We start from the raw sequence: 26,890 nt of genomic DNA on the forward strand, positions 1-26,890 counted from the left end.
TAGTTTTGCATGTATCAGCTGTTACTAACCTGGACTGGATCTTAGCTGTTGACTGATTTTTTTCAGAATCTTTTTCAATCTCAAAAGCTTAGGAAAGCCTGTCTGTGTTGATTCCTGTTTCACTGCTGCCATCTTCTGGAAAATTTTTTGCATTATTAGATGATTTTTTTTAATTATTTTTCTATTTTATTATTATTATTATTTAGATTAAACCTGACAATCAGGAGGTGAACGAATACATGCTTCTTCTGGGTGGCTGCAGGAACACAGTAGCATGGAATAAAGTTCGTGTATGTGGTGCTGAGGTTATGCAGAGATTTTAAAAAAGAATTCAGGGAAAGGTGGGGTCTGATTTCTGTTGTAATTTGTTGTGACTGCTTAACTCTCATCAACTTCCCAACCTTCATGTTCAGTAGTTCATTCCAAGAGCCATGTTAATGAATCCGTCAGAATTCCAGGTCTGTTTGCACATATCAGTGTGCAGCTGGATGCTCAAATTTGCAGGGCATGTATGCATAGCAGCAGTATTATCATAGGGAAATAGGTTTGTCTTACTGTGCGAGGGTATATTAATTGAGCATCAAAGCTGCAACACGCAGAGCTAAAGCCACAAGCAGTAAAATTCCTTCTTTGTGACATTTGTTGTGAACAGATACATGCATTCAGCAATAACATCTTTTCCAGACTTGAAATGATTTTAATGTGGTTTCCAACCACCTTTTTTTTTTCCAAAAAAAGTCAGTTTTTGACATCATGCATATAGTGTGCTACATCTTTTGCAGTAAAAAAATATTTTGAAAAGATGTGCTGTTCTACACATTATAGAAGGCTTTGTCTCACACTTTCTAAAAGCATCTCAAAATAAGTATGTTTTTCCCCATGATTGTCCCTGTGGTATGACTAACTGGAAGCCTGGTTCTCTCTTCAGTTCTTCAGAGCTCTCACACAGGTGAGGTGAATATTAGGGACAGGTGCATTTTGCTTTGTTTATCAGCTTGCTGCTGCAGCCATCTGCCTGTTTTTAAGTTTATTTGGCTTCCTCTTCCACAGGTAGTTTGGTCAGCATTAGTCAGGGCTTCTCTTCCCAGTGCTCCAGGGTTCAAGATTGTTCTGCTCACAGTAAAAGCTGTGCATTTCTTCTGAGGGAAATACCTGGGCTCCTCTCAGCTTCCTACTTCTATCCTTTGCAGCCTACAGAGCACAGGGCATTTCAAGCAGGAGCTGGATGAAGGTTCCCAATCCACATACATCAGCAAACAGGAAATCCAGGGAGGTCTGAGAGGGGTTGTCTGCCAGTTTCACCAGGCTATCCCTAGGTTAATGCAGCCTGATGCAAAGCAAACTGTAGGAAGCTCTGTCTGTCTACAGTCACCAACTCAGCATCACTCACTGCAGAGGCTCCATGTGTTTGTGCTGCCATCTAGACCTGAGGCAATGAGCCCGTGGGTTGTTTTGGAGAAGTCAGGAAAGAGGCTTTCACTTTTAGATTCAAAAGAAAAGCACTGAAATCTCTAAGACATTTTGATGCAGACCTACACTTAAAGCTTTTAATGTTTATAGAAAATTGCTTCTTATAATATTGATGGTAAATCGCCTTTAGATTGCAAAAACTACACAGAAACTGCAGCTACATGTTTGATACCATGTTTTGACAGATTGTCATGCACCTCACAAAGGTTTAATTTTAGATGAAATATGAATAGTATGAGAATGTACTTTATTCTAAGAAAAAAGACCAAAATTACTCTGTGAGCACTACCATGCTTTTCAGTTGCATTATATCTGCTAAAACAGGTGTCATTAAAAATGGATGCTTTTTCTACTGTGGCATTTATCTTCATTGTTGTATTTGCAGGTTTTCTCTAACTGACAATTGGCAAAGCCACAAATCCTAAATGCATGAAGCTGCTGCAGATGGTAAATATTCCGATTTAAAAGGTTATTGCTTGTAAGCACAGAACATATCAAAAGATAGGGCACGTGGCTGGTGGTCTCATACTCAGTGCTGGATATAGAAGTGCCAGAGGCAAAGTCAGTCCAGTATTTAAAATGTGTGGTTCACAGCGGTGGCACAGCAAGGAGTGTGACATTTGGTTGCGTGGTTTTTGTTTAGTTGGTGTTTGTAGTTGTTTTTTAAGGGTTGACTGACTTTAGATGGAAATAAGTAATAAAGTACAATGTTTCAAAGTAAAAAATGCTTTGTAGTTGTTTCTGGAGATTTGAACTCCAGCCAAGAATCAGATTACTTTCTTACGCAAAATAAAAGTATATACAAGTGCTGCTCTGAAAGTAACGCCTCCTATTTTATTATGTTGGCCTGCAACATCAGAGGTAGATGTTTGTGGTATAACAGTAGAGGTAGAACTTTCCCACCGATATCCCACTACATGCTGTTGCTGAAAGACAGCAGCAGAGGGGCAGTCTGACAAAATGGCATCTGACACGGATGTGCAGATGAAGCAAAGGTGTGAAACTGAATCTCTCCATGTGGAAAAAATGGCGCCTGCTGACATTAATCAACACTTGTTTAATGTTGATGGAAACCAACCAGTGGATGTGAGCACAGGGAGGCGGTGGGTGGTGCCTTTCAGCATTGGCGAAAGCAACAGTAGATCATCTCCTCTGGTGCAGATTTTTGCAAGTGTGGAATGCAGGCTCTTGTTCATTGCTGGTGAAATGCATAGCTAATGGTGGCGACTGTGTTGAAAAAGCATTTTGTAGCTGAGAATTTGCTCTATCAAATAGTGTTGTTGTGCCCTTTCATATATCTTTGAAGTTTCCATGAAAATAAACAGGAGGCATTTCTTTGGAGCAACCCATGTATGTATGGTAAAACCTTTTCCAGTAAAACATGATGTCAGGATTTTTTTTTTTTTTTTTTTTAAACAGAATCACAGAACCAGAGGCTGGCAGGGACCTCTGGGTCCACCTCCTCCAACCCCAGCTCAAGCAGAGACACCTGGAGGAGGGTGTCCAAGCCTATGTCCAGGCTGCTTTTGAAGATCTCCAAGGAGGAGACACCTCAGCCTCTGGGCAATGTTCCAGCGCTGAGTTACCTGCACAGTATGAAAGTGCTTCCTGATGTTCAGAACATCTTGTTTCAGTTTGTGCCATTGCCTTTTGTCCTGGCATTAGGCATCACTGACAAGAGCCTGGCTCCATCCTCTTTGTCTATAAATACCTTCAAGCCTACTCAGTCCCAGCTCTCTGAGCCTTTCCTCAGAGCAGTAATGCTCTGTCATCTTCATGGGCCTTCACTGGACTTTCTCCAGTAGCTCCACATCTCTTGTTTTGGAGATCCCAGAATTGGACTCACCAGCCCTTGGTAGAGAAGAAAGATCACCTCCCTCACCCTACCAGAAATACTCGCTTAAGGCAGCCCAGGGTACCATTAGCCTTAATTGCAGCTAGGGCATGCTTTTTCACCAGGAAGAACTCTTCTCTAGCTATGTATCACTTAGTAATGGGATTATAACTCATCCTTTGTAAAGTGCAATTGAAAGTTATATTTTTAAAACAGAAATACACTATAGAGATGACATTGAGTATTATTGGCAGAGCCAATCTATACTGGGACTCTTTTATCACTTTGATTTCCTTTAAAGCATACTCATATTTTTTTTCTATGAATCATTTCTTCAATCAGCAGCCTATAGTTTGACTGCAGAACTTTATTTAGAATTGAACCTTGTGCCTTGTATGCTTCTACATTTTTAAAGGCTTTTTTTGGCCAGTTGATCATATTGTCTGGTGAAAAAAAGGAATTATTTGTTCCATTGCTTTCCATTTTTTTATCTCTATTACTATTCAATGAATCACTCTCAAGGTAAAATATACATGTGTTTACGGTATATATATATATACACAGTTAAAAAAAAAAACTGCTAGTCTGATGTGAAAAAATAAACAGCCATACATTTGCTCTATACAATTTTAGGAATTGCTAGCTGGAACTTGCAGGAGCGTCTGTGTTGTCGGTGTCTACTTATTTGCTCTTCCCTGTGTTATTTTAGTTTACCAAAAAAAATGAATCATGGACATACTTTACTTCTACTAGGCTGAGTTTTAACTATAAGAAAACAGGTTCTTTTGGGTAGTGATCTGAGATTACTTGCAGGGTGTCCTATGATTAAAAATTGGAAATTTTCTCCCTTACAGTGCTGCTTTGTGATCTTGAACTGGTCTTTTTGAAGTCTGTCCTCAGTGACATTCAGGTTTTCACATCAGTTTAATAGACATTGCTGCATTTTCAGGTTATGTGACTAAGGGGCTGTATAATCAATGGATATACAGATGGGGTGTGTGTGTGTCCGTCCGTCCAGGAGCTTGACTAATAATAATTTATATTGGAATAATGAGAGGAAGTCACTCACCCTGTCCTGGGCTTGCAAGATGAACACCAATGAAGCAGATCTCCAGAGAGATCCTTCCCCACTGGCAGTCTTCCTGCAGCACAGGTGAATTGCCTTCACCTGTGCTCCCGTGGCTGACTCATTGCTTGCCTCAGGTGATCAATCAAAGGTTCAGGCCGTGATTCAGCAGCCCAGTACAGGGGTTTTATGAATTAGGCTCCAGTCACTAAGGTAGAAATAGTAGAGCTTTGTTGCTTCATGGGAGTAGGGTGAGGTTTACTTGCAGTTCCAATGTACTCCAATGCTCTGAAGTTCAAAGCCACACAAGTATCATAGAATGATAGATTTTTTGCTTTGGTGTATAATATATAACAAAAAACATGTTAAAACGCATAAAAATGAGTGTACCTAATTCCACATGTCTTTGTTTATGCATTGCTTCCTGTGTATTCCTTTTAAAATTACTTTAAACTTCTATTACAGTAGCATTGCACATGATGCATTTTCTGACAGCTCTTTAAATAATGAAGCTAACTGCTGTCACCTGTGGTTTATTTCACCTTTAGCTTGAATTGTAATTGTAACGTAGTGCTCCTCTCTTTTGTTTAGAAGTCTGGGGGGACTTGATTTTAGAGAAAGGAGTGTGTGGGGATTTTGAAGATCAATTTCCTGAAATACATGTTTTCCTGGAAAAGCAAAATAAAAGTAGTGATCTCTGCATTTTAAATGGAAGATGATGGATCTGTAATTCTTTGTTCATACGGTCATAGTTTTGAGAGACCTTTGCCTCTCTTGCCTTCTAGTTTTATGCTACGGTCAGGGTGTTGATCTTGCCTTCATTCACTAGCTTTAATTTTCCTGATTGTCATCTGTAGTGATTGGCTGAGACAGCCAGCACTGAATGAGTAAAGGAAAATCAAGAAAAGATGCAGAAGAACAGAGAAGAAAAAACAATTTTGATAAGGCTGGTTGTCAGCATATTTGCCATGACAATAGGTCATATCAGATTTCATTCTATGATAAGATTACAAGTTAGATTAAAAAAAAAAAAGTAATTACACAAAAACTTCAAACTACAGAATGTTCTTATAAGGAAATCACCAGTGTGATATATCCATAAAGGTTTTGAGGGGACTGAGTTCTAGCTGAAATGTTTAGGATGTATGCAGCAGCATTGTCTCGTCACTGTCAGCTGGCAGAGTATGCATGCATCACTGGGCAGGGTCCTGAGGTTTAAAAACTGTCAGATCACAGAAAGTAGTCCATGATCAGCAGAGTATTGCTAGCAGAATTCAATAGGGACTGATAGGAAACCTGTCACAATTCAACACTTGACAGTGACCCAGAATAAATACAAAGATTCCACTGATACAGCACTGCAACAACACAAAGATTAGCCAGATATAATTAATGACAAAAGCCAGTCCCCAGAAAAGTGCCATGAATATTACTTGGGGATGGGGAGAGAGAAAGGGAACTTCGGAGTTTCTCTGCTATGTTGAAGAAAATTCAGAAGTATAATGATTACAATACGTAAGTACTTTCACAAGAAGAATATAGGAAATACTGAAAGACTGTTTTACTTGAGAAATGTGGGCAGAAAGTAGTAGCTGGAAGCTGAATGCAGAAAGAGTCAAAGTAGAAATTAGATGCAGTTCTTGAGAGTGATTTTGAAGGGCCATAAGAACACTGTAGTAGAGGCATTAATGGGTCTTCCCTGGACTTGAATGTTTGTTTTGGCCAAGCCGTACGTCACACGCAGTCTGTACTCTGTCTAGCTAATAGCAGTGGATGTCAGAGGGAAAACTTGGCAGCCCAAAGGTCAGTATAGACTGCACAAGTCTGGTAAGAAATCTGGGTGCACACTTGAGTTCAGTACACTGAAGCCCCTAACAGTGCACCCATAGTGCTGCAGCTTAAACCTCAGCTATGACTAGCTCAGCAAAATTGCCATTGTTTTGTTGTAGACTCAAGAGAAGGTGAAAGTGTGAACGAAAAGGAGCCTTCAGTTGAGAAGTAACCTAAAAGTAACAGTAGGGAGCCAAAACTTGAAGCTTTGTGTAGGGATAAGAATGGGAGTATTGAATTGAAGTTGGAAGAAATCTTGTTTTAGCAGGAATACTTCACAAGCATTATAGGGAGATATTATCAGTGCTCAAAATGAAAATTGAGACATATGCAGTAGGCAAGAAAATGAGAGTTATGATGTGTAATACAAAAGAAAGCAAATCTTTGAAAAAGGCAAAATCCTGTTTCCAAAAAAAAAAACAAAACAAAACAAACAGCTCAGAATATAAATGACAAATTCCTTTTTCTCTAAAATAAGAGCTACATTCTGCTCTCTCTTCCAGATTTGAAACTTTATACATGGCTTGATCAGGAATAACTCTGTCTATAGCTCAGCTTCATCATCCAGTGTTTCTTCCAGCACCAGTTATGGCACTTTGCACAGGTCACCTCTGGGGTGCAAGTTCCCTTCAACTGAACAGAGTTTGGACTGATTTTACCTTTTGTTTGCATGATTATAGAGATGGGAGAATTTTAAAAACAGCATCTGGATCCCTGTTGAGATTTTTAATACCTGCTCTTTTGAGGTCATTTGGATTCAGGGTTTCTTGGACCTATCCATACATTTTTGCAGATATTCCAAAGCCTGTAATAGCATGCACACAGGTTATATTAATTTCCAGTGCCCAAATCCCTTAAGTGCTGTGGGAATTTTCCTGCTAATCCTCATTTTAATGCATAAGCCTAAAGGGTAGGTTTAGGACCTTTGGGATTTATTCTTTGTGCTAGCTGTTCTACAACTGAAGAATCTTTCAAGGGTAACAATAGTAAGTGCTAAATACACTGTTCTTGAACAGTTTGTCAGTATCATAGTAATCTGTAATCATAGTAATCTAGAGTTTTTCAGTAAATAAAGGGAAAGAAAGTGTGACTTTTGTTAGTAACTGCACTACTTACAGTAATTTTTAAACACGTAATATTAAACATATGCAAAAGTGTTAAATCCTGAGTGAACAACTTAGATCTTTTTATTTCCAAGGGTAAAATAACAGAGTTAGTATTAATCAAGCCAGAAAATACAAGTTAAATGACAGCATTTTTGCGGTTGCTGTATTTTATGACTGAAAGTTTATTGTATTTTTCATGTTCGAATGTAAAAAATGAATGGAGCTAGCACAGACTGCTCTTTGTTGTAAATGAGGTGCGTTTTCTTTATGATGCATGCTTTGCCATATAAAAGGGAGTGCTTAATGTGTTTCTGTTGGGAGATGCCTATTTATTCTGACAAACCGATCAGCCTCCAGGGTGTTCTTTTGCCACGGAACTGATTTTACATCTCATCCATTATCTAATCAGATGTGAAAAGAGTATCCTGGCTCAACAAAAAAAAAATCAAGCTTTGTCTCATCACAAGCATGTGACAGGGTCATTCACGGGCTTACTTGCAAGATGCAGAGTGGTTAGTGGAGAGTTCAGTTTACACACTTACGCACACTTCCACTAGAGCAAGCCTCTGAGGAAAATGCTGGTAAACACATTGATCCCACTCTTGAAGGGTTTTTGTTTAAATGTAAGAATAGAAAGTGGTCTCTTTAGTGAGAAAATGCATTTCACATCCTTAAATAACACAGAATGAGATTATGGGTTTTATTGTTGTAATAAATAGCAACACTTCCTAAACTACATTGTGAGGCAGCTGAAATACCTTCGCAATATATATGTCCTGGTTTTATTTTGTTTCTTTCAATCTTTCTTCAATACATCCTCCTTTTTAATATTTATGAAATGTTTAAAACTGCAATTTTAGGAGATAGGAGAGAATAAAGGAAGCTGAGGCATTCTGTGATCATGCAGTGATAGTGCGACTGTATACAAAGCCCTTTCAGACAAATGTTTTCAGTCTGACATATTCATAAGAAATAAATTCTGGAAGGAAAAAGAGAATAGGACATACCCAAAGAGGTACAGTTAAGCCTGGCCATAACTTCAGTTGCTAAGTGATAACAAATCTTGGAGATATTAGATATTCAGAGAGAGTACGTCTCTACATGCTTGGACAATGTTCAACAGAAAAGAAAAACTTCTAAGTGCAAATTGTTGTAATTGCATGATAGTGTGTATTATAATAGTGCAACCTTTCATCTAGCATACCTTGCAGAAGTGCCTTCCTTGTTACTGTTTTCTAAGAAGCACATAGGAATTAAGAGATCAATGTCAGGTGGAGTAAAGAAAACATTTTAAATCAGTGACAAAATAGTGAGAGAAGTGGCAGGAGAGCGAGCAAGTGATTTGATTCGATACTTTTGGAAGGTAGAGCATTCATTCCATTTCTTCATTCCAAATTTCCCTGGCTTTTTGAATAATAGACTCAACCCTTTTGGAATTGCACAATGCTGCTTTTCATAAAAGCATCATTTCATTAGCATGACAATGAAATACAATTTTCAGTAGTTCTTAGAAAAGTGACAATAAGGCTTGAAAGACTTCAAAATGAAATTGGAAAAGATGGAATTTGTGTCAGACAAATGTCCCAGTGTCATGTTCTCCTGATATCCTTTATTCATGACAAGCGAATGCAGCTCTGTATCTAAAAATCAAGGCTGTTTTATCAGTCTTGCTTATAATACCGGTCAGAACAGCTTACTGCTGAGAGATCTTTCAGAGTCTAGACTGGCATCAAGACAGTGTGGCTTTAAAATAGCAAAAGAGAGACTCATTTTATATTATTGACTTTTCCTCTTACCTGCAAGGACACAGAATTTAATGCAGCAGTGATGAGTCAAAGATTTTGACACATGTCAAGACAGATATCTTCATTTTAGAGTTTAAAAAAAGGCATTGAATGTGATACATATGAAGCAGTTTGGGTAGGAGAGGCAGCTCAAACTGAGAGAGGAGCAATTGTTTTATGCATCTGCAAAAGAATGAACTCTTATGTAAAAAAAATGTTACTGAAGGAAGATGAAATCAGAACAGTTGCTAGAAATCTAACAAGGGTCTAGAGGGAATCCCTTAAAACCCATGCTAAGTAACTTATCGTTGCATTCTGACTGTGGACTTCTTAAACCAATCTATAAAAGTCCATGGCAAGGGTATAATTTTCTAGAAAATGGTGTTTTATATAACTTCTACGAAGTGATCATCTCCTAGTAAATTCAGTAAGTTTTCCATAGAGAGTTCATTTAACTCAGAAATACGAATAGGCTGCTTCCTTTAGCAAACACTATAAAGCAGAGCTGCCTGTTTCAGCCACCACCCTTCTTGTATAGATTTTGTTACAGCAGAAATACACTGAGAAGTAGCTAGTATGATTTTGTCCCTAAACTGCCAGTGTAGCAAAATCTCATTTTTAATAATGGCATTTATTTTATTTCACCGAAGAAGTGTATGATAATAACTGCAAAATTGTCATGTTAATGATCAGATTGTATCATGAGATGCACAATTTGGAGGATTATGGGAATTTAATGGGATGAGGAGGCCAAGAGATCGTCTGCTACATGATTCTTCACGGTTGTAATCTGCTGTCTGCATCCCTAATGTGTTTTTACCATTTCTCTGTTTTGGTTTGTTTTCCAGTTTGTGTTCTGCCGTGAATGTAAAGAAGAATACCATGAAGAGGAATGCAGCTCTTTCCTCAGCACACAGGGAGCTGTGGCCCAGAAGGTAGAGATACCCACAACTCATTGCATCTTGGTCATTCTCCTTTGCCCAGCAAGAGTGACATTTGTTAAGTTGATCCTAATTATAATCCTAAGCCAAAACAATTATGTTCATGATGAATTGCTCTGGCCATTGGGATTGACTTTGTGGTAGATTTCAGTTGCTTTGATTGACAGAGCAACTGAGTTGTCAGGAGCATACAGAGGTCTGCCATCAGTTGATAAAGAAAAGCCCTTCCCAATGGGCTTCTGGGGCTGTCTCTATTTAATGTGAACACCTCTGAAAGGCTTTCTTTAGTCTTGCTGCCTTGCAGCTTATATTCAGTGCACCAGCCAGGAAATCATTGTGGGTTTGGACTGAATAACAGGGTTTTTATAGAGCCTGTGGGAGAAAGTGCTGTTGATAATTTATGTTTTAGCTTAGAGAAATAAAAAATAGGTTGCCTAGGCTAGAAGCTGTTAGGTGATAATTACTCTAGGCTGTTCCATAATGTTGTGACTATTGTAGCTATAGCCCTGGACAGGAAACTGTTTTTCTCTCCTGGCATTTCTGTTTGAGATTGAAGTGACTGAAGTTTCCCTGCTCTCCATGACTAATCAGTCACAGTTGTTTAAAACAAAACAAACAACAACAGCAACAAGAAACAGGAGAGGTTCCCCCTAAGTATCTAAATATCTCACTGCTTGATGGCCAGGCTGGTCTTCTAGGAAATAAAACACTGAAATTCAGATGTCTGGCATGCTTGATGTTAAGAGGTAAAGCTAACCCAGGCCTCAGGCAGTTCAACACAGCAGATGCAGGATTGTAAGCAGGTGCTGACAGGGTGTGCAGCCAGCTCTCAGCTACACATGCACAGCTCCTGTCAGCACCTACAGGCAGGCTTTGTCTTAAGCTGGCATCTGGGCCTCACTCTTTGAATGCAGGGACTGAGATGGAGCTAGGAACCCGTAGGGAACCTTTCCCATCAGTTACCATACGATGATTCATTTACTATACTTTGGAGACAATGCTATGACCCATGTAGAGATGTTTAACTTTTCTTAGTGAAGCTCCTCTACTTTATAAAAAAGAACCAATGCTCATCAAGACAAAATTAAACAGACTGTATCCTAGCAAGCAGGACATCTGCCTCCAGTGCCCTGCAAGTGGTGTATAGTAGGAGACTCAAAATCCATCTAGCCCAGAGCCCTGTCTCTGACAGCTCTCAGTTACTGATGTCTAAAGAGGAGTGGATGAGTATAATCATGCTTCATTCTCTGAATATTTTCCCAGCTTCTAGAGACTTATGATTCACGTATAGAATTTTGTATTTAGCAGCCAACAGCGAATTTTTATTCCTTAAATTTGTGGAGCCCCCTTTTGAAGCCATTTGTATACTTCTGGCATTCACATTACTTTGTGACAAGGAGCAGCTTAGCTGTCCTCCACGAAGAATAAGCTTGTTTTGTTTGCAGCAGCCTTAGAAAAGTGTTCCAGCTCCCATTCACATCTATGTACAAACAAAACAGCTTCAACAAAGACATTGGAAGATTCTTAAGTTAAAGTATCCAATAACTTGGTAAAGTAAAGAACAAAGCTCAAGATCTTACTCAAATTATGCAGAGCTAGAAATTGAACATGAATAGTGCACCTTATATCCACCATGCTATTTATGTCACTGTACAAAGTACTTCAACAATTTTGAGTCATTGAAAATTAGAGCTTGTGTAATTTTCATGCTGGCTAAAGTTAGAAGACCATAGGAAGAAGTGGTTTATTTTAAAGACTTGCATATTGCTCTAGCTTCTCCTGATAATAGTGTGAGTGCTACATCCATCTGATCCCAACTCTCACACAGGAACTGTACCCAGTTAGACCTGTTAGCTTAGGGAAGTTGATTATTATTGATGTTTCAGTGTAAAGTGAACATTTTATCTGCTCATGAAAAACTTCCAGTGCTCTTGAAAAAGCTGTTCCAAGAATAGTTAAATGGTGTCAGAATATCTCTTTTAGCTGTGCAAATCTGTTCCCCAGTACACAGAAGATTACAGACTACTCAAAATTCATTCAGACTAACTTGTGTTGAACACAATTGACTTAGATCACCCTTCCTGTTCTTAGAAGGTGAGATGCACTGATCAAACTTCTCCACAAGGTGGTGATGTGCTACCAAAGAAATGTTTTCACTCGCTTCTAGCAAACAGTTGAGCTGACTGGGAGCTAGCTAAAGCAGCACCAGCCAAAGTGCTGGTGAGATGCTCATTTCAGCTGAATTGCATCAGACAAAAATTGTCTTGCATACATCACAAGTGTATAATGCATACAAAACATTCACAAAGCCTATGTGGAAGGAGTTGCATGTGGGACTGTTTCATCTGTTTCACTGAGATTGATTTAAATATTTATCCACCTGTATTTTCTGCTTTTGTCCTTTTTGTCCTCTTTGAGGCAGAATTCTGTGTGTGAGAGCTTTTGAGAATTTGCTATTATTGTACTATTTTTCAGACTGTGATAACTTTGACCATGTCTGTCTAGTTAGGAATAATACATTTCCAGGGTTGCCTTTTAGGGCTTCCGTTCCTCCATTTTGACTCTCACCCTTTCCCCTAGTCAGAATCCTTTCCATTTCATTTATTTTACAAACATATCTTATTGCCACAATAGCTACTAGTCAGATTTAAGTGTCAACCACACATGCAGTCACCAAACCATTCTGCTCCAGAACTGATAGATCACAAGATCATAGGATGAGTAGTCTTGGGAAAATATCTTCTATCAGAAAAATACAGATTTTATTTTATCTCCTGGCGGCTATAATAGTAAAAGGAATCTTCCCTTTCCTTAGTGTTTCTACACTCACCTGCATGTCTTGACATTTCAAGTATAAGAGGAAACACTGTAGATAGGTTTAGGCCTAAGTCAGTATGGTGGCTATGAATGTAGGGGATCATGAGGAGTGGAAAAGAACTTGAAGCAAAGCCAAAAAGTGCTATTGTGGAAAAAAATGGGTGGGCAAGGATTGATGACAACATTGAGAGTGAGAAGAGCTGTGCTGCCACTCAAAGCATGCTCTTGTTGTCCCTATGTCAGAGCACCAAGAGAGCCATCTGCTGCCTGGGGACTGCCCATGCCATTCCCCTGCTTCACCAGGAACAGGGAAGCATGAGGCCTGGCACTGCACACCTCCCTGCTTGTTGTTTAGGATAGAAAAAGAGAAATCCAGCAATGGGAATGCAGAGAATAAGCTAGCATTAAATACTGGTATATTAAGGTCTTACATATCTGTGTGCAGATATTGTATGGTCTATTGGGATGGAAAAAATGTCCTCTTTTCTACAGACGTTTCCATTTTTAGCTCTGATCTCCTGTTGAAAACTCATCCTAAGAATGTACTGGTTATTTCTTATCTTAATGCATAGGTTACATAATTCTAGGGGAAAAAAATATACCTGAGCCAACTTCGATTGACAAGCTTTCTTTTAAAAACACTGCAGTTTTTTAGGGCTATTTGAAAATTAGGATGTGAGAAGTAATCATGTTTGATGGATTCAAAGGCACAGTGTGTATGATGGAATCAGTGGTTCAATAAAGGTGACTCCAGCCAGATTTAGACTTAGAAATAACTGCATAGCACCTGCTACCTACACCACAAAACCAAGCTTCCTGACTCCTTTTAACCTCACTCATATATAGAGGGAATCCAGCCATAAACCAACTTCCTTTCTAAATCCACAACTTAAAATTAGACTAGCTAAAGTGGCACAAAACCCTTCTGAACAGGTTGATTTTTACCACTAACACTAGCAGAACAACTGCTGTAAACCTAAGCCTGCATAAAACATCCCTGGTGGCTGATTTCTTAAAACTTGCCAAGTGGTCCCTTCTGCTCCAAGCTTAACTATTAAAATCCTATCAAGTCATATGTACTCTTAGTCTCCCAGCCTGAACTGCTGCTTAGCTAGTTCTAGCAGCCCCAGCCCTGCAAACTGTGTGATTCAGGAAAATACAGCACTAAACATAAATATTTAGGTGTTGATGCAGCTACAAATTAACATTTGCCGTTACATAAGTTATAGAATGGGTTGTGTGATTGTCTGCCATTTTCTTAAACAGAAAAAATCTTGCTCCCCACTGAAGGTGCTCATTTTAGATTAGGTTCACTACGTGTGCAAAGTCAAGATTTTATTGTCAGTCTTATCAAAATATTAACAAGCTAATCAAAGAACTATTTTTAGTCCATTTACAATAACAGCGGGACTTACCGTTCAAATTTAGTCTACCTGGACTTATGCAAGGCCTTTGACATGGTCTCCCACAACATCCTTATCTCTAAATTAGAGAGATATGGATTTGAAGGCTGGGCTATTAGGTGGATAAATAATTGGTTGGATGGTCTTAGCCAGAGGGTTGTTGTCAACGGTTCTGTCACAAGTGGTGACCCCCAAGGGTCCATCACTATGGCCTTCCAGCATTTAAAGGAAGATTATAAACAAGAGGGAAATCAACTTTTTACACATGTAAATAGTGATAGGACAAGGGGAATGGTTTTAAACTAAAAGGGAAGAAATCTAAGTTAGACATTAAGAAGAAATTTTTTTCTCAGAGGATGGTGAGATGCTGGAATAGGTTGCCCATCACTGGAGGCATTCAGGGCCAGATTGGGTGAGGCCCTGGACAGCCTGATCTGGTGGTTGGCAGCCCTGCCTGCAATAGAGGGGCTGGAAATTGATAATCTTTAAGGTCACCTTCAACCTAAGCCATTCTATGATTCTGTGATAGTTAAAATTATGGATACGCAAAGTTTCTGATGTTTCTCTGGTGTTATGTAGGACTTATTCAACAACTTTTTTTGCCTCATTCTTCACTGACAACTGCTCTTCATACACCCCTCAAGCACATGGGTCGGAGGGTGAGGACTAGGGAAGCAATGTCCATCCCACTGTAAGCAAACATCAAGTTCGTCTACAGAACCTGAACATTCGTAAGTGTATAGGTCTGGATGACATGCCTTTCAGACTGCTAAGTAAATTAGCTGATGTAGTCACCAGTCCACTCTCAATGATACTTAAAAAGTCATGGCAGTTGGATGAGGTCCCTGGTGACTGGAAAAAAGGTAACAGAGCACCCATTTTTAAGAAGGGTAGAAAGGACAACCCAGATTCTGACCTGTCAGCCTCACCTCCATGCAGGAAAAGACCATGGAGCTATGCTAAGGTACATAGAAGAGAGAGGGATCATACAAGCTAACCAGCATGGCTTCACTAAGAGCAAGTCCTGCCTGACTGACCTACTAGACTTCTAGTCCCCAGACCTGCCTTTTTCGAACCAAACCTCAGTTGCTTGTTGCTTGGGTCCCAATTTTTACTATGCACCAACAGTTGTTGCAGGATCCAGATGTCAACTGTTTTTCTTGTACTGGCAGTATATGACTTACCTAGAACTCCTGTCAGCCCAGGAGCCTCTCAGGACAAACCACAATTAGTTCAGTTCCTCAACTGAGATGCAGTTGAAGTAGCAGCTTGGAAGTACATTTTTTTCCAGATCTGATCCAGTTCATCAGTACATGCTACCTGGATCCTGACTGCAGTTGCAGGATTCAGACCTAGCTCGGTCATACACCTTCAAGCAAGTGATAAGCTCTGAAGCAGAGCCATCTGATAACTTCTCAGAAGTGCTCTTAGTGGCTCTGTGCTTGCACAGGTGTAGCATGAAAACATACCCAAGCGCACTAACATCCAGGAAAGCCTGTAACATCATCTGGCACTTTGCTGAAGTTTTTTTTGTTGTTGTTCCTGGAAAGCCTCCCATCTCACTTGGGTTGGAAGTGAACCACGCTTTGTTTCCTCCCATTGCCTCATGTATGCAGATCTTTAAATTGCCAGTAGGTGGTATAAAATACTCAGCTGTGTCTTGCTAGATTTCCCTTCCCAATCACTGAACATCTGTCTTATCTCTTGTGATGTTTTTGCTGTAGATTTCCAGCATGCACAAAGAATTGTGAAGGCTGGTCTCTGTGTAGGTGGCAGTTCTCTGTAGTTATGCAGAAAAACATATTGGCTCACTGTAAACAGGAGCTATTTCAAAATTTAATTCTAATGTAGAATTTGCAAACAAAGGCACTCACAGAAAATCCTTAGCTGAATCACTGTAATGGTAAAATACTAAATATTAAGCTAACACTTCATGAAAATAGGTTTAATGCAATGTATTTCTTACAGTATTGTAAGTGAATGTGAGCACAGTGAGGCAGTGCGTAGTGCATTTCAGTAGCAGCAGTAGAGACAGTGGGTCACTGTCACTCGTGCAGATTTTTGCAAGTGAGGCATGCTGGCTCTTGTTCATTGCTGGTGAAAAATGCATGGCTAACAATAGTGACTATGTTGAAGAATAGTTTTTGTGGCTGAGAATTTGCTCAAGCAAGTAGTGTCGATGTGCTTTTTGTATCTGTTGTAATTTTGATGGAAATAAATAGGAGGCGTTACTTGCAGAGCAACCTATGTATTATTTTAAAGTAGTAAATTTTTTCTTTGAAAATTCAGTGAAGGGTGAATTGGTAGGGAAAACATGTATTACATTAGACTCCATGGGTATGTGACTTCTGAATCAGCTCTTGGTTATTGATGTTTTGTGTTTTTGCTGTAGAATACTACAAATATCACTTACGCAATTGTTTATTCACTATTACAGCAAACTTTCCATACTGCTTTTAGAACAGTAGAAGACAAAAGATGTGGTATTCGAAATGGTGTGTGATGGCCAAGAGTTAAAATGAGAAGCATGCAGTATCATAGAATTATAGAATGGCTTGGGTTGGAAGAGACCTCAAAATATCATCAGGTTCCAAACCCCCTGTCACAGGCAGGGCTGTCAATTGCTAGATTAAGTACTAGATCAGGGCACCATCCAACCTGATCTAGAACACTTCCTGGGATGGGGCATCCTCAACCTTTGTGGGCAGCTTGTTCTAGTGCCTCACCGCCTACTTAGTGAAAAACTTCCCTGACATTTCAACATCTGATCTAAATCTCCTTTCCTTTAGTTTAAAATCATTCTCCCTTTTCCTATCACTATTTACTTGTGTAAAAAGTTGATTTCCCTCCTGTTTATAATCTCTCTTTAAATATTGGAAGGCCTTAATGAGGTCTCCCTGTAGTCTTCAAGCTAAACAATCCCAACTCCCTCAACTTTTCATCATAGAGTGCTCCAGCTCTCTGATCATCTTCATGGCCCTCCTCTGAACGCGCTCCAACAGTTCACATCCTTCCTCTCAAGAGGTGGGGGCAGGCCTGGACGCAGTACTCCAGATGGGACCTCACAATGGCAGAGCAGAGTGGGACAGTCACCTCCCTCTCCCAGCTTGCCACCCATCTGCTGATGCAGCCCAGGATACTGTTGGCCTTCTGGGCTGCAAGAGCACACTGATGGCTCAGCAGAGCTTTGCAGCAGGTCTACTGTCAAGGAGTTCTTCTCCCAGCCTGTATACAAACCTGACAGTTCCCTGACCCAAGTGCAAAACCTTGTTGTTAGTTTTGTTGAATCTCATTAGGTTCACATGGGCCCATTTGTGTAAGCTCCTTTTTCTACTGGAAAAAAAGGGGAAATTAAATTGCAATGCTAAATGGTAAATACTGACCTCAAAAATATGAATTGTTTCACTGCATTTTAGTGAAAGAAAAGGCTACTCGAGAAGTGCTTCATACAAAATATCTTTCAATGAGTCTCGAGTCACAGTATGAAATCTGGAACATCTATAATTAGACTATTGATTTTTTTTCCCATCAGATAAATTTAAAAAGTTAAATAAAACATGGCTGTACAAAAATGGTACATGTAGCTCAATTTCTTAGGTATCTTACACATTGGGAAAAGAAACTGAGGCTTGGATTCAGTAATTGGTGCACTCCCAGTGTCAGGCACAGGACACTTTAACTCACAGATGACTAATTAAAGGGACAAGAAAAATAACTATAACCCGGAAATATGCTGTAAAATGAATTCTTATGTTAAAAATAAAGGTGCACTGGAAGAAATCTGAGAGTAGATCTTGACTTCCTGTCTTATGAGGAATAGATGGGAACTATATAGACAGAATTTAGCTTTCGTATTTTGGGCCAGAGTAAATTAAAAAGATGTGACAAGCTGCTTTTGTTTAAGAGGTTAAACTGACGGTCCGTTGCAGCTGTGTTGCCACTTATGGGAAAAAGCATATTCTTCCTTCCACTGGTGCAAAACAGTTACATGGAAATGACCTGTATTAGACTAGATGTCTGCTTTAGAATACTCATTCAGTATCCACTAGCTGCTTGAGTTTTGTATTAAATAAATCTTCTGATATGAACATCCCCAGTATGCAGTGTGAGAATCTTGATGTGCATTGTCACCAAACTGGAACTCTCTAGTTTTATTTAGTAAAAATCTCTTTCATCTCATATCAAACACAATACCCCGTGTATAACATGGAACTTGGATTTTAGCTACTTGCTGCCATCACAGACCAGCTCTTTTTTGCATTAGAGTTCCCTAGCTACATCAGGCCAATTGACTCACATAAAGCTGCTTGATGTGAGTGTAGCCGGACCTGAGTAGTACTGACACTATTTTTCCTGTGAATGAAACATAACTGCATTGATGGATATCTTTCCAGTTACCATTTTAGTGTTTTGATTAGTCGAAGTCTTTTTCTAGATAAGAGCACTAGTCCCATAGATGAGTACACCTCTCTTTACAAGATTTTTGTCTCTTAATTTACTCAATTTTTTTCAAAGCTCCTCTAGCCTATCTGGTATCCTATATGCATGCTATTTTATCCCAGAACTTAAATAAAAAAACATCAGTAAACATGACAAGAGATTACTTCATGCAAACATGTTCATAAGACAGCCCAGTAAAAGCTGAGAAAACAAAAGAAATTGAAGTTAGGTTGTCACCGACCCCTGCAGACCAGATTTCAAAAGATGAGTCTGCTTTTGCTTGGTGCTCTAGCCCAAAATAATTATAGGCAGTGTTAATATAAATATTATGGAACGAACAGAAGGAAAAGTATTTCTAATGAAAAGGAAACTGCTATGGATACATTTTTAAAATACTGCAAGACCAGCTCTTTTGCGTATCAGAGTAGAAATAAACAGCAACAGCAAACAAGCAGGAGTCCAGCAACTACATTCACCGAAGCTGAGCACAACATGGTGTTTACAGCTTCATATTTATTTTGAACCATAGGCTTTCAATTTTCAGATGTTATCTGTACTACGCAAATTAAGTATGGTTGTAAAAGAAGAGTGCTTATATAAGACAATACGGTAGCATCTGAATTTAACGTTATGTATCTAAAGTTTCTGATGTTTTTTAACAAGTTGTTCCATACATGTTTTTACTCTGGATGGTACTGTTTAGTTGCTGACTTCAATTGCTTTACGTAATTCTACTGACAAGGTGGCATGTGCCCCATTACCCATATGAGCTGCTACCTTAAAGCAGGGTGCTTTGTTTCTGTTTGAGCATGCTTTCTGTGCCTGTACTGCTTGATGTAGGTTAACTGCATGAAGAACTTTACATGTACATGTTTTCCTGTAATGTTGTGTGGGGCTCAGCAGTCTCTGTGGTCTTTTTATCCCTCTTGGTTTTTCCAAAAGACTCAGCATAGGAACAGAACAGAATTAAATCTTCATCCTTCAGTGTGACCCAGAGATAGCAAGGTGAATGCTTTCACCATCTCACTAAGAGGTATTGAAGAAGGGAGGCTGAAAAATGCTTGCAACAGCTCATCTGGAGCTTCCTGTTATTTATGAGTATTTGCTCCTTGTCATCATATGCGGAACAATTTGGAATCGAAAAAAAATCACAAAGTGGAATGGATGGAATCTAGTAGCTTTTCAGTAATGCTCTGACAAATACCCTATAATAACTGGGGAACTGGAGCATACTGCGTCACAAGTGTAGCAAAGTCTCCCGTCCCATGTGGTGCATACCTAGAGTACTGCAGAGCTTCCAATCCAAGCCCAGGCATGTGCGAACCACCTCTGGCTGAAAGCTCTGGTCTATTACTATCCCATTGTCAAGGTGAGGTCTGCTAGCTTAGGGTGAACAAAGGTGATACAAATAGATATTGCTAACGGAGAACTGCCATATAATTTTTCCTTTATTATTTGAGGAGAAAATGAAGATAAGTACACATGCTTGCAGTCACTGTATGTGGAGCACTATCTAAAGCACACGAACACTAGAGTCTTGTAGATCTGGGAGGTATGATTTTTTTAATGAATTAGAGAGAGTCCTATCAATGTACCATTTTTCTGCATTTGCTTCCTGCAGCAGGAAGTTTTTTAACTCAGCATTCAGCAATACTAGGCATAAGAGGGATGTTTCAGCTCTAATGGCCTGGAAATAAAATGCTGCTGAATCTATTTCATGCCAGAGGTTTTGCAAAGGAAAACATTAATATAATAATTCACTCTCCTGTTGTCATCAATTTTTTCTTTCTCAGTGAATTGTGTATATGCAGTTTGCACTTGTTTATTTTAATTATTTCTGAGTGTTCCAAAGTTTGTCTTTGCTTTTAGAACTGAGGTCAAATATCTTTATACAAATCCAATTAGCGATCTGGTGTGTGAAATTTTGCCTCAATGTCATTTGCTATTATGGCACAATAAAGTCATGAAGATGTGGAAAAAATATATCTCTAAGTCCTGAATCATATCATTTGGATTGTGACTATTTGGGAAAAAATGGAGCCACTGTGGAGCTCTTCTGAGTTGAATACAAAAATTAAAATTGCATCTGGTCTTTCTTATAGCTATTACTCTGTTTTTTGCTGCGATAGCAATTTTCATCTTATATTTATGGATTCTAAATAATTAATCACTGTTGCAATCAGATGATATTAATATCCTCTCCCTTCTGTCACCGTGCAAACTGAGGCCCCACTGCTATTCCTACCCTCCACACCTTCTGTTCAGGCCCCTCTGTGTTAGCTCAGATCTCTTGCTAAAATCACCCTTCTTTAAAGATCAAAGTGCTGTGAGATCAGTATAAATTATGTTCTTTGCTATTAGCCTGAGTTGCATTTTCTATTTCCCAGAAGTTCCTAATGCACCGTTCAACAGATGTCACCATTTGCCATGCTGCTGAATAACCCAGCAGCGTGCAGAGCCTAACTCCACACTCAGAAGCAGAGAGGTAAAAGTAAAAATCATTTCTAGGATAGAGCTGAGACAAATTTGTTCGCTTTTGTTGCCTCTGCATCAGAAATACTGGCAAATGGGAGAATAGTGAGGATCAGTAGAAGGGTTTAAAGGGCTCAGGTGACTGAATCAAGTAATAAAATTGGAAGGAATTCAAAGGAAATGAGAGCATAAAAACATTTTCAAGGTTTTCTGATTAAAAGAGGCTGATAGTTTTAGATGCATGATGGAGTGACCATGAGATGAGTGTTCTTGAGATGTTGCTCTTTGTTATTCCATCTGAACTTGGGTGACTCCAGCCAAGAAGTAACCAACTACATGTTGCTCACTGACACTGCAAAAAGTCATGTGTTTTACCGTAGCAGCTCAGTAGAAATCAGTCAGAGTTAAAGTCATATCACATGTTTCAAAGTTGGACCAATTTCTTTTTCCTGACTTGTTAGAAATAAGTATCTTAGAAATTCACATAAATGCAATACAAGTTGATTCACAGAGTGGTCTGTAGTTATCTAGAAGGCAGAAACACGAAGAAGCTGTAACAATTTTTATGAAGGATATAATTTAGTGTAAGGTCATTGTTTTTCCACATACTTGAAAAGCAAAAAACACAGTATGAGCAGATACAGCAGCTTTTCAAGGCTGGAACCAAAACACAATGTTTACTTTCGAACATCATTTCCAATCCTGTATGATAGAAATTACCCAGGGCACTGCCATCTCTTTTGTCCTTGTCTTATCATTCTAGGTAGGAGATTGCCAAGTAGGACACTTGTGTGGATTATGTAATTTTATCCCACTCATAAATAGGACAAACACAGGAGTCCCTTTTACAGCCCTATTCATGATGACTTTTTCTGTCTGTGTTGTTCTAGCTGGGGAGATGCTGCTTTCATTATTCACCAGGACTTTGTTACTTTCCCTTTGTGTTCTTCTCTGTAGTTTATGAAGCCTTACACATGTGCACAAGATTATATTTGAATGAAATCTCTGTCACAGAAACAAAGGAATATGCTTTATTATGGAAAAAAAAAAAAAACAGCTTTATTCTAGGAACCTTGCTTGGAGGTATTGCATTGCCTTGGTGTTTTGCATTTCTTGTGAAAAGAGATTTAACCCCTGAAGCAAATATCAAACCTGTATAAAATGTCAGTTCTCAGCTGGATTCACCTGATTCCAAGCTTCACATTTTGCTTTACTTGCCTGGGTGCCTCTGCATCACGTCCCAGTGCCCACTGTGCCCTCCTGTGCAGCTGCTTGGGCAGGGATTTGGAGGATGCCCCTAATCTCTACCTGGCTGCAGAATCTCCCCCAGGTGGCTCAAGCTCCTGCAGCCTGAGCAGGGAGGGCAGCCTGTGCTCCAACCCAATGTATGTGCTGTGCCCACCACGGGAAAACAATCTGTGAGAGGCGCAGAATTTTTGCTTCAAAATACAAAATGCAGCTTGCACTCATGTGTAAATTGTTTCTCTTTGCAGGGATATATAGTTGATGAAAATGCAGCCATGCAAGCCCGGTGGGAAGAGGCATCTAAAGAAACAATCAAGAAAACAACCAAGCCATGCCCCAACTGCCATATTCCAGTGGAGAAAAATGGTAAGTTTGTTAAATAACTGGTACTTAACTGTCATGTAGAATTAATGTTACAACATATATATGTATGAATGAGCATGCGCGCATATGCATGCTATTATGACAAGAGAGGAAAGGCACAAAGCTTGAATGTTCTCTCTGCCACTTTATCTAGGTTATCTTGAAAGCAGTCACTTAGTTCTGAAGCCACTGACTAAGCCTCACAAAACACTCATGTATGTGATAGACAAGGAAAATGCTGCACTGGCTGTAGCATTAATATGACTGAATGCCCAGTTAGTTGTATACATTTTGGAATGGAAAAAGTAGACATTTACAGAGCAAAACTCATCTCACACTGAAACAAAGCACAAGTCTGATGAGGTCCAGAATATTCACATCTGAAAGTGGAATTTAGGAGAATTAGATCAGGTATAGATGTCTAGACAGTATACGGCTGAGTTGAAATGAAATGAAACTCGACCCATTGAAATGCCCGCAGTAGAAGATCGAGTCTGAGGAAAAAATGTGAGTCCTGACAAACTGCTTACACTGGTCAGTGTCTTCCCTGTAGGGTGAAAAGTAATCTATTAGTAGTGGATTGGTAAAAGCAGGGAACAGGAAAAGCAAATAGGCTACACTTTGTAGAATGTGCTGTTCCGAGATTTAATTGTATTAAGGTGAATTAATCAAAATACCTTAAAATCAAAATACCTAAGTATTGTATGAATATTGCGTATAGAGATTTCTTCTCCATTTTGCAGCATCAGTTATACAAATGAGACTTTGAAAATGCTAAATGAAACACTGCAAACTGTAAGGAGAAAACATTTGAAGCAGTAATACTATGGAAATATTACTGAGGTAGAAATAGGACAAAATCCTGAAATCTGGGGTATGAGGAAAAAAAAGAAGGTAGCTGGCAGATGGAAAGTGGGAGATTTCAAGCACAAGGAGCAGAAGGATTGAAAGCATGAATTCAGAAGTGGGAAGGGGAGATAAGATTTGGCAAAGTGTAGTGAGCAAAGTAGGCAGCAAAAGAGAGAGAACAGAGGAGTAGGTCAGAAAAGTTATTTACAGGCTTATAAAATGAGCTGGAAAGCCAGAAGGTTGAACTGGGTTACAAATAGACAGAAATTGTGACTGTTCATACTTATGGTATATGAATACACAAATGAAAAACCTTCTGGTTAGACTGGAAGCAGTGCTGGGAGCTTTACTTTCTCCTACACTGTGTAACTTCATTGTTAATTTATAGGCAGTTGTAACACATCATAAATAGAATATCCCTATTTGACACTATGATATAATTATATAATTCCAACTAGGGAAATTGCTTATAAAATCCACCAGTGTATCAAAAAATAAAAAACAAAGGCCATTATATTTTTTTTCCCTGAAAGAAAATAATTATTTAAAACAGATTGTAAGCAGGAACAGACCTTTCCTTGCTTACGGCCTGACCCGTGACAGAAAGTGCCTCATAATGCAAAATGCCAATGACACAGAAGCAAGCTAGGAATATTTCAGTGTACTGGAACCAGTTGGTAATGCTGCCATTCAGAAGGACCTTGACAGGCTGGAAAATGTGCTGAGTAGAACCCCATGAATTTCAACAAAGGTAACTGCAAAGGTCCTGAGCCTGGGGAGAAATAACTCCATTCACCAGTACAAGCTGGGGACCAACTGGCTGGAAAGCTTTACAGAAAAGGACCTGAATGTCTTGGTATACAAGCTGAGCATGAGCCAGCAGTGCCTTTGCAGCAAAGAAAGGCAACTGTATCCTGGACTACATGAGGAGGAGCATAGCCATCAAGTCACAGGAGGTGATCTTTCTACTCTATTCAACTCTGATGAAACATGTCTGGAGTAGAAGATCCAGTTCTGAGCTCCCCGTTTAACAAGTGGATATAGCAGAGCAAGGCCAGTGAAGGGGCTACAGAGGCGATTAATTTAGAGGAAGGAGCATGTCATGAGAAGCTGTGAGAGTTGGGTCTATTCATCCTGAAGGCTGAGGGCAATCTTACCAGTGTGCATAAGTACCTGATGAGAGTGGTAAAGAACACAGTCAGATTCCTCTCAGTAGTGTGGAGTGAAAGGACAAGAGGCAATGAGCCCAAATCCAAATGCAATGATAAAATGTATATGAAAACGCTTTTCACCATGAGGATGGAAAAAGACTAGGACAGGCTGCACAGACTGGCTGTGGAGTCTCTATTCTAAGAAACATTCAAAGCCTGACTGGGCATAACTCTGAGCAGCCTGCTTTAGTTGACCCTTCTGTGAGCAGAAGGAGGTTGAGTTGGATCATCTCCCAAGGTCCCTTCCCACCTCAGTGATTCTTTGAATTAAGGCATGAGGATTGAAAGATGCAGTGCTTGTTGTCTTCTCTGATAATGGGTACTGCATGTTCCAGCTTCCAGACTGACATTTGTAAACTGCTGGCAGCCCGTTGTTTCACATGTAACAATACCGTGGTGATGATATTGATATGTTTCACTGAGTCAGATGATAAAGAGGCACCTAATGTCTTCTAACAAAATATCTTTGTTAATTGCATTCTCTCAAAATATACACCAATTTTAAATAACAAATTTTCAAAAGAGAACAGTATCTCAGCATTTAGTTTAGTTGTACTCCCCAAGAAGTTGTAGTCATGCACAAATGACAGATTTTCAAACCACCGCTTACAAACCAAACTTGTGCCTGCTTGTTAGTGAAAACTTGTTAACAAGTATGAACAAAAATGATTAATGTCCTTGAGAAGTCAAACTGACAAGACTTCCTGGGAACTGCAGTAGTCTCCTTGCTTCTCTGAAAGCACAGAAACACAGGAGGTCCTCAGTGGGCCTGGCTGCTGCGAGGCCATGGTTCCATTGGCTGTCTAGAACTGGTTGAGAAAGGTGTACAAGTGTTCTGGTAAAAATCATGCTTGCAGAAGGCATTCTGTGGAGGATCATTGTGCAGAACAGCTTAGTCTTATCTGTAGTCAGGTAGCCTTCAGGCCATGCTGAAAAAATCCAGTACAATGAACTGTCAGCCCAGCTGCCCTGAGTGGCTCTAAAATTCCCTGAGCTCCTGTGTCTTCCCAGTGCCTTCCCACCTCAGTGGTTCCCGTAAATTAAGGCACACAGCTTGAAAAATGCAATGCCTCCTTTCCTCTTTGATAAAAGGTACTGCACATTCCAGCTTCTGGGCTGACTGAAAGGAACACTTTGCATCTCCCTGAGTACAGCTGGTGTCAAGAGGCTGGTGATTATGTGCAGAAATCTGCTAGCAGTCCTCATTTGGGAGGAGCGCTCTGACTCCACACAAGAGAATAATTCTGCTTTCCCTCCCCAAAGGTTTCAGTGGCCCTTTTTTTTCAAGGAGCAGTGGCAATGCTGTATTTCTTTATGCCCATAACTTTTCTACAAGAGCCTGTATTTCTACAGGCATTGTAGAATCCTTCTAAGTGCCAGTAACTTTTCTGCAGAGCCAACATGAAAGAGCAAAGCACTGTCCCACAGCTCTGTTGTCAGTCTGAGTGAGTTTAATTACACATCTGTGTCTCTCAGAGGACTGCTGTTCTCACAGAGCTGTGGTCCACACTGCTTGAGGCACTCTGCACACTTACTGCTTATCTCAGCACCTGTATAGCAGAGAACTTGACTGAGGTAGCTTAGCAGGTAGAACACATGCTTGACACAGAGTGCCTGTTAGACTCTAGTTCCTGCATCAGGATTGAGATGCATTTCATCCAGTGGTGGCTTAATATGAATTGTAAGAGGGGATTCACTCTAAACTTCAAGTAAAATGTATTGTGGAGGCTGGCCATCAGTACACTTACATTTAAATAAGATAGAAAATTCCAGTGAATTGCATCTCTTACATAAATACAAAATGTTTGGTATGATGAATAGACATTGCCATCACAGCTAGTTTTCTCCCTCTGACAAATGAAGCAGATTGGCCTATTTTAACAGATCAGTTCTTGTGTCTGTTGTTTCTACCTTCTGGAGTGGCATTTATGAGAAAGGTTTTGTAAGGGTAGCAGGTCGTACAGTAGGAAACACACACTGCTTGTACATCCTATCACTATCTGGAGTCAAGCTGAGATGACATTTCAGCACTTCTTACTGCGTGGTTTTCGTTCTGTTT

At 39.6% G+C, this 26,890-nt stretch overlaps 1 protein-coding gene across 1 annotated transcript in view; it reads left to right on the forward strand.

Annotated features, from left to right (window-relative positions):
* PRKN (parkin RBR E3 ubiquitin protein ligase) overlaps nt 1-26,890 on the forward strand; it is a 681,807-nt gene that overhangs the window by 652,977 nt on the left and 1,940 nt on the right. The window contains exons 10-11 of the mRNA XM_085216933.1: nt 9,939-10,025; nt 22,657-22,774. Coding sequence (XP_085073059.1) covers nt 9,939-10,025; nt 22,657-22,774 — 205 coding nt within the window. The remainder of the gene's footprint in view (nt 1-9,938; nt 10,026-22,656; nt 22,775-26,890) is intronic.

Source organism: Meleagris gallopavo, chromosome 2, assembly GCF_905368555.1.
Source record: "Meleagris gallopavo chromosome 2, MGAL_WU_HG_1.1, whole genome shotgun sequence".
Lineage (NCBI taxonomy): Eukaryota > Metazoa > Chordata > Aves > Galliformes > Phasianidae > Meleagris > Meleagris gallopavo.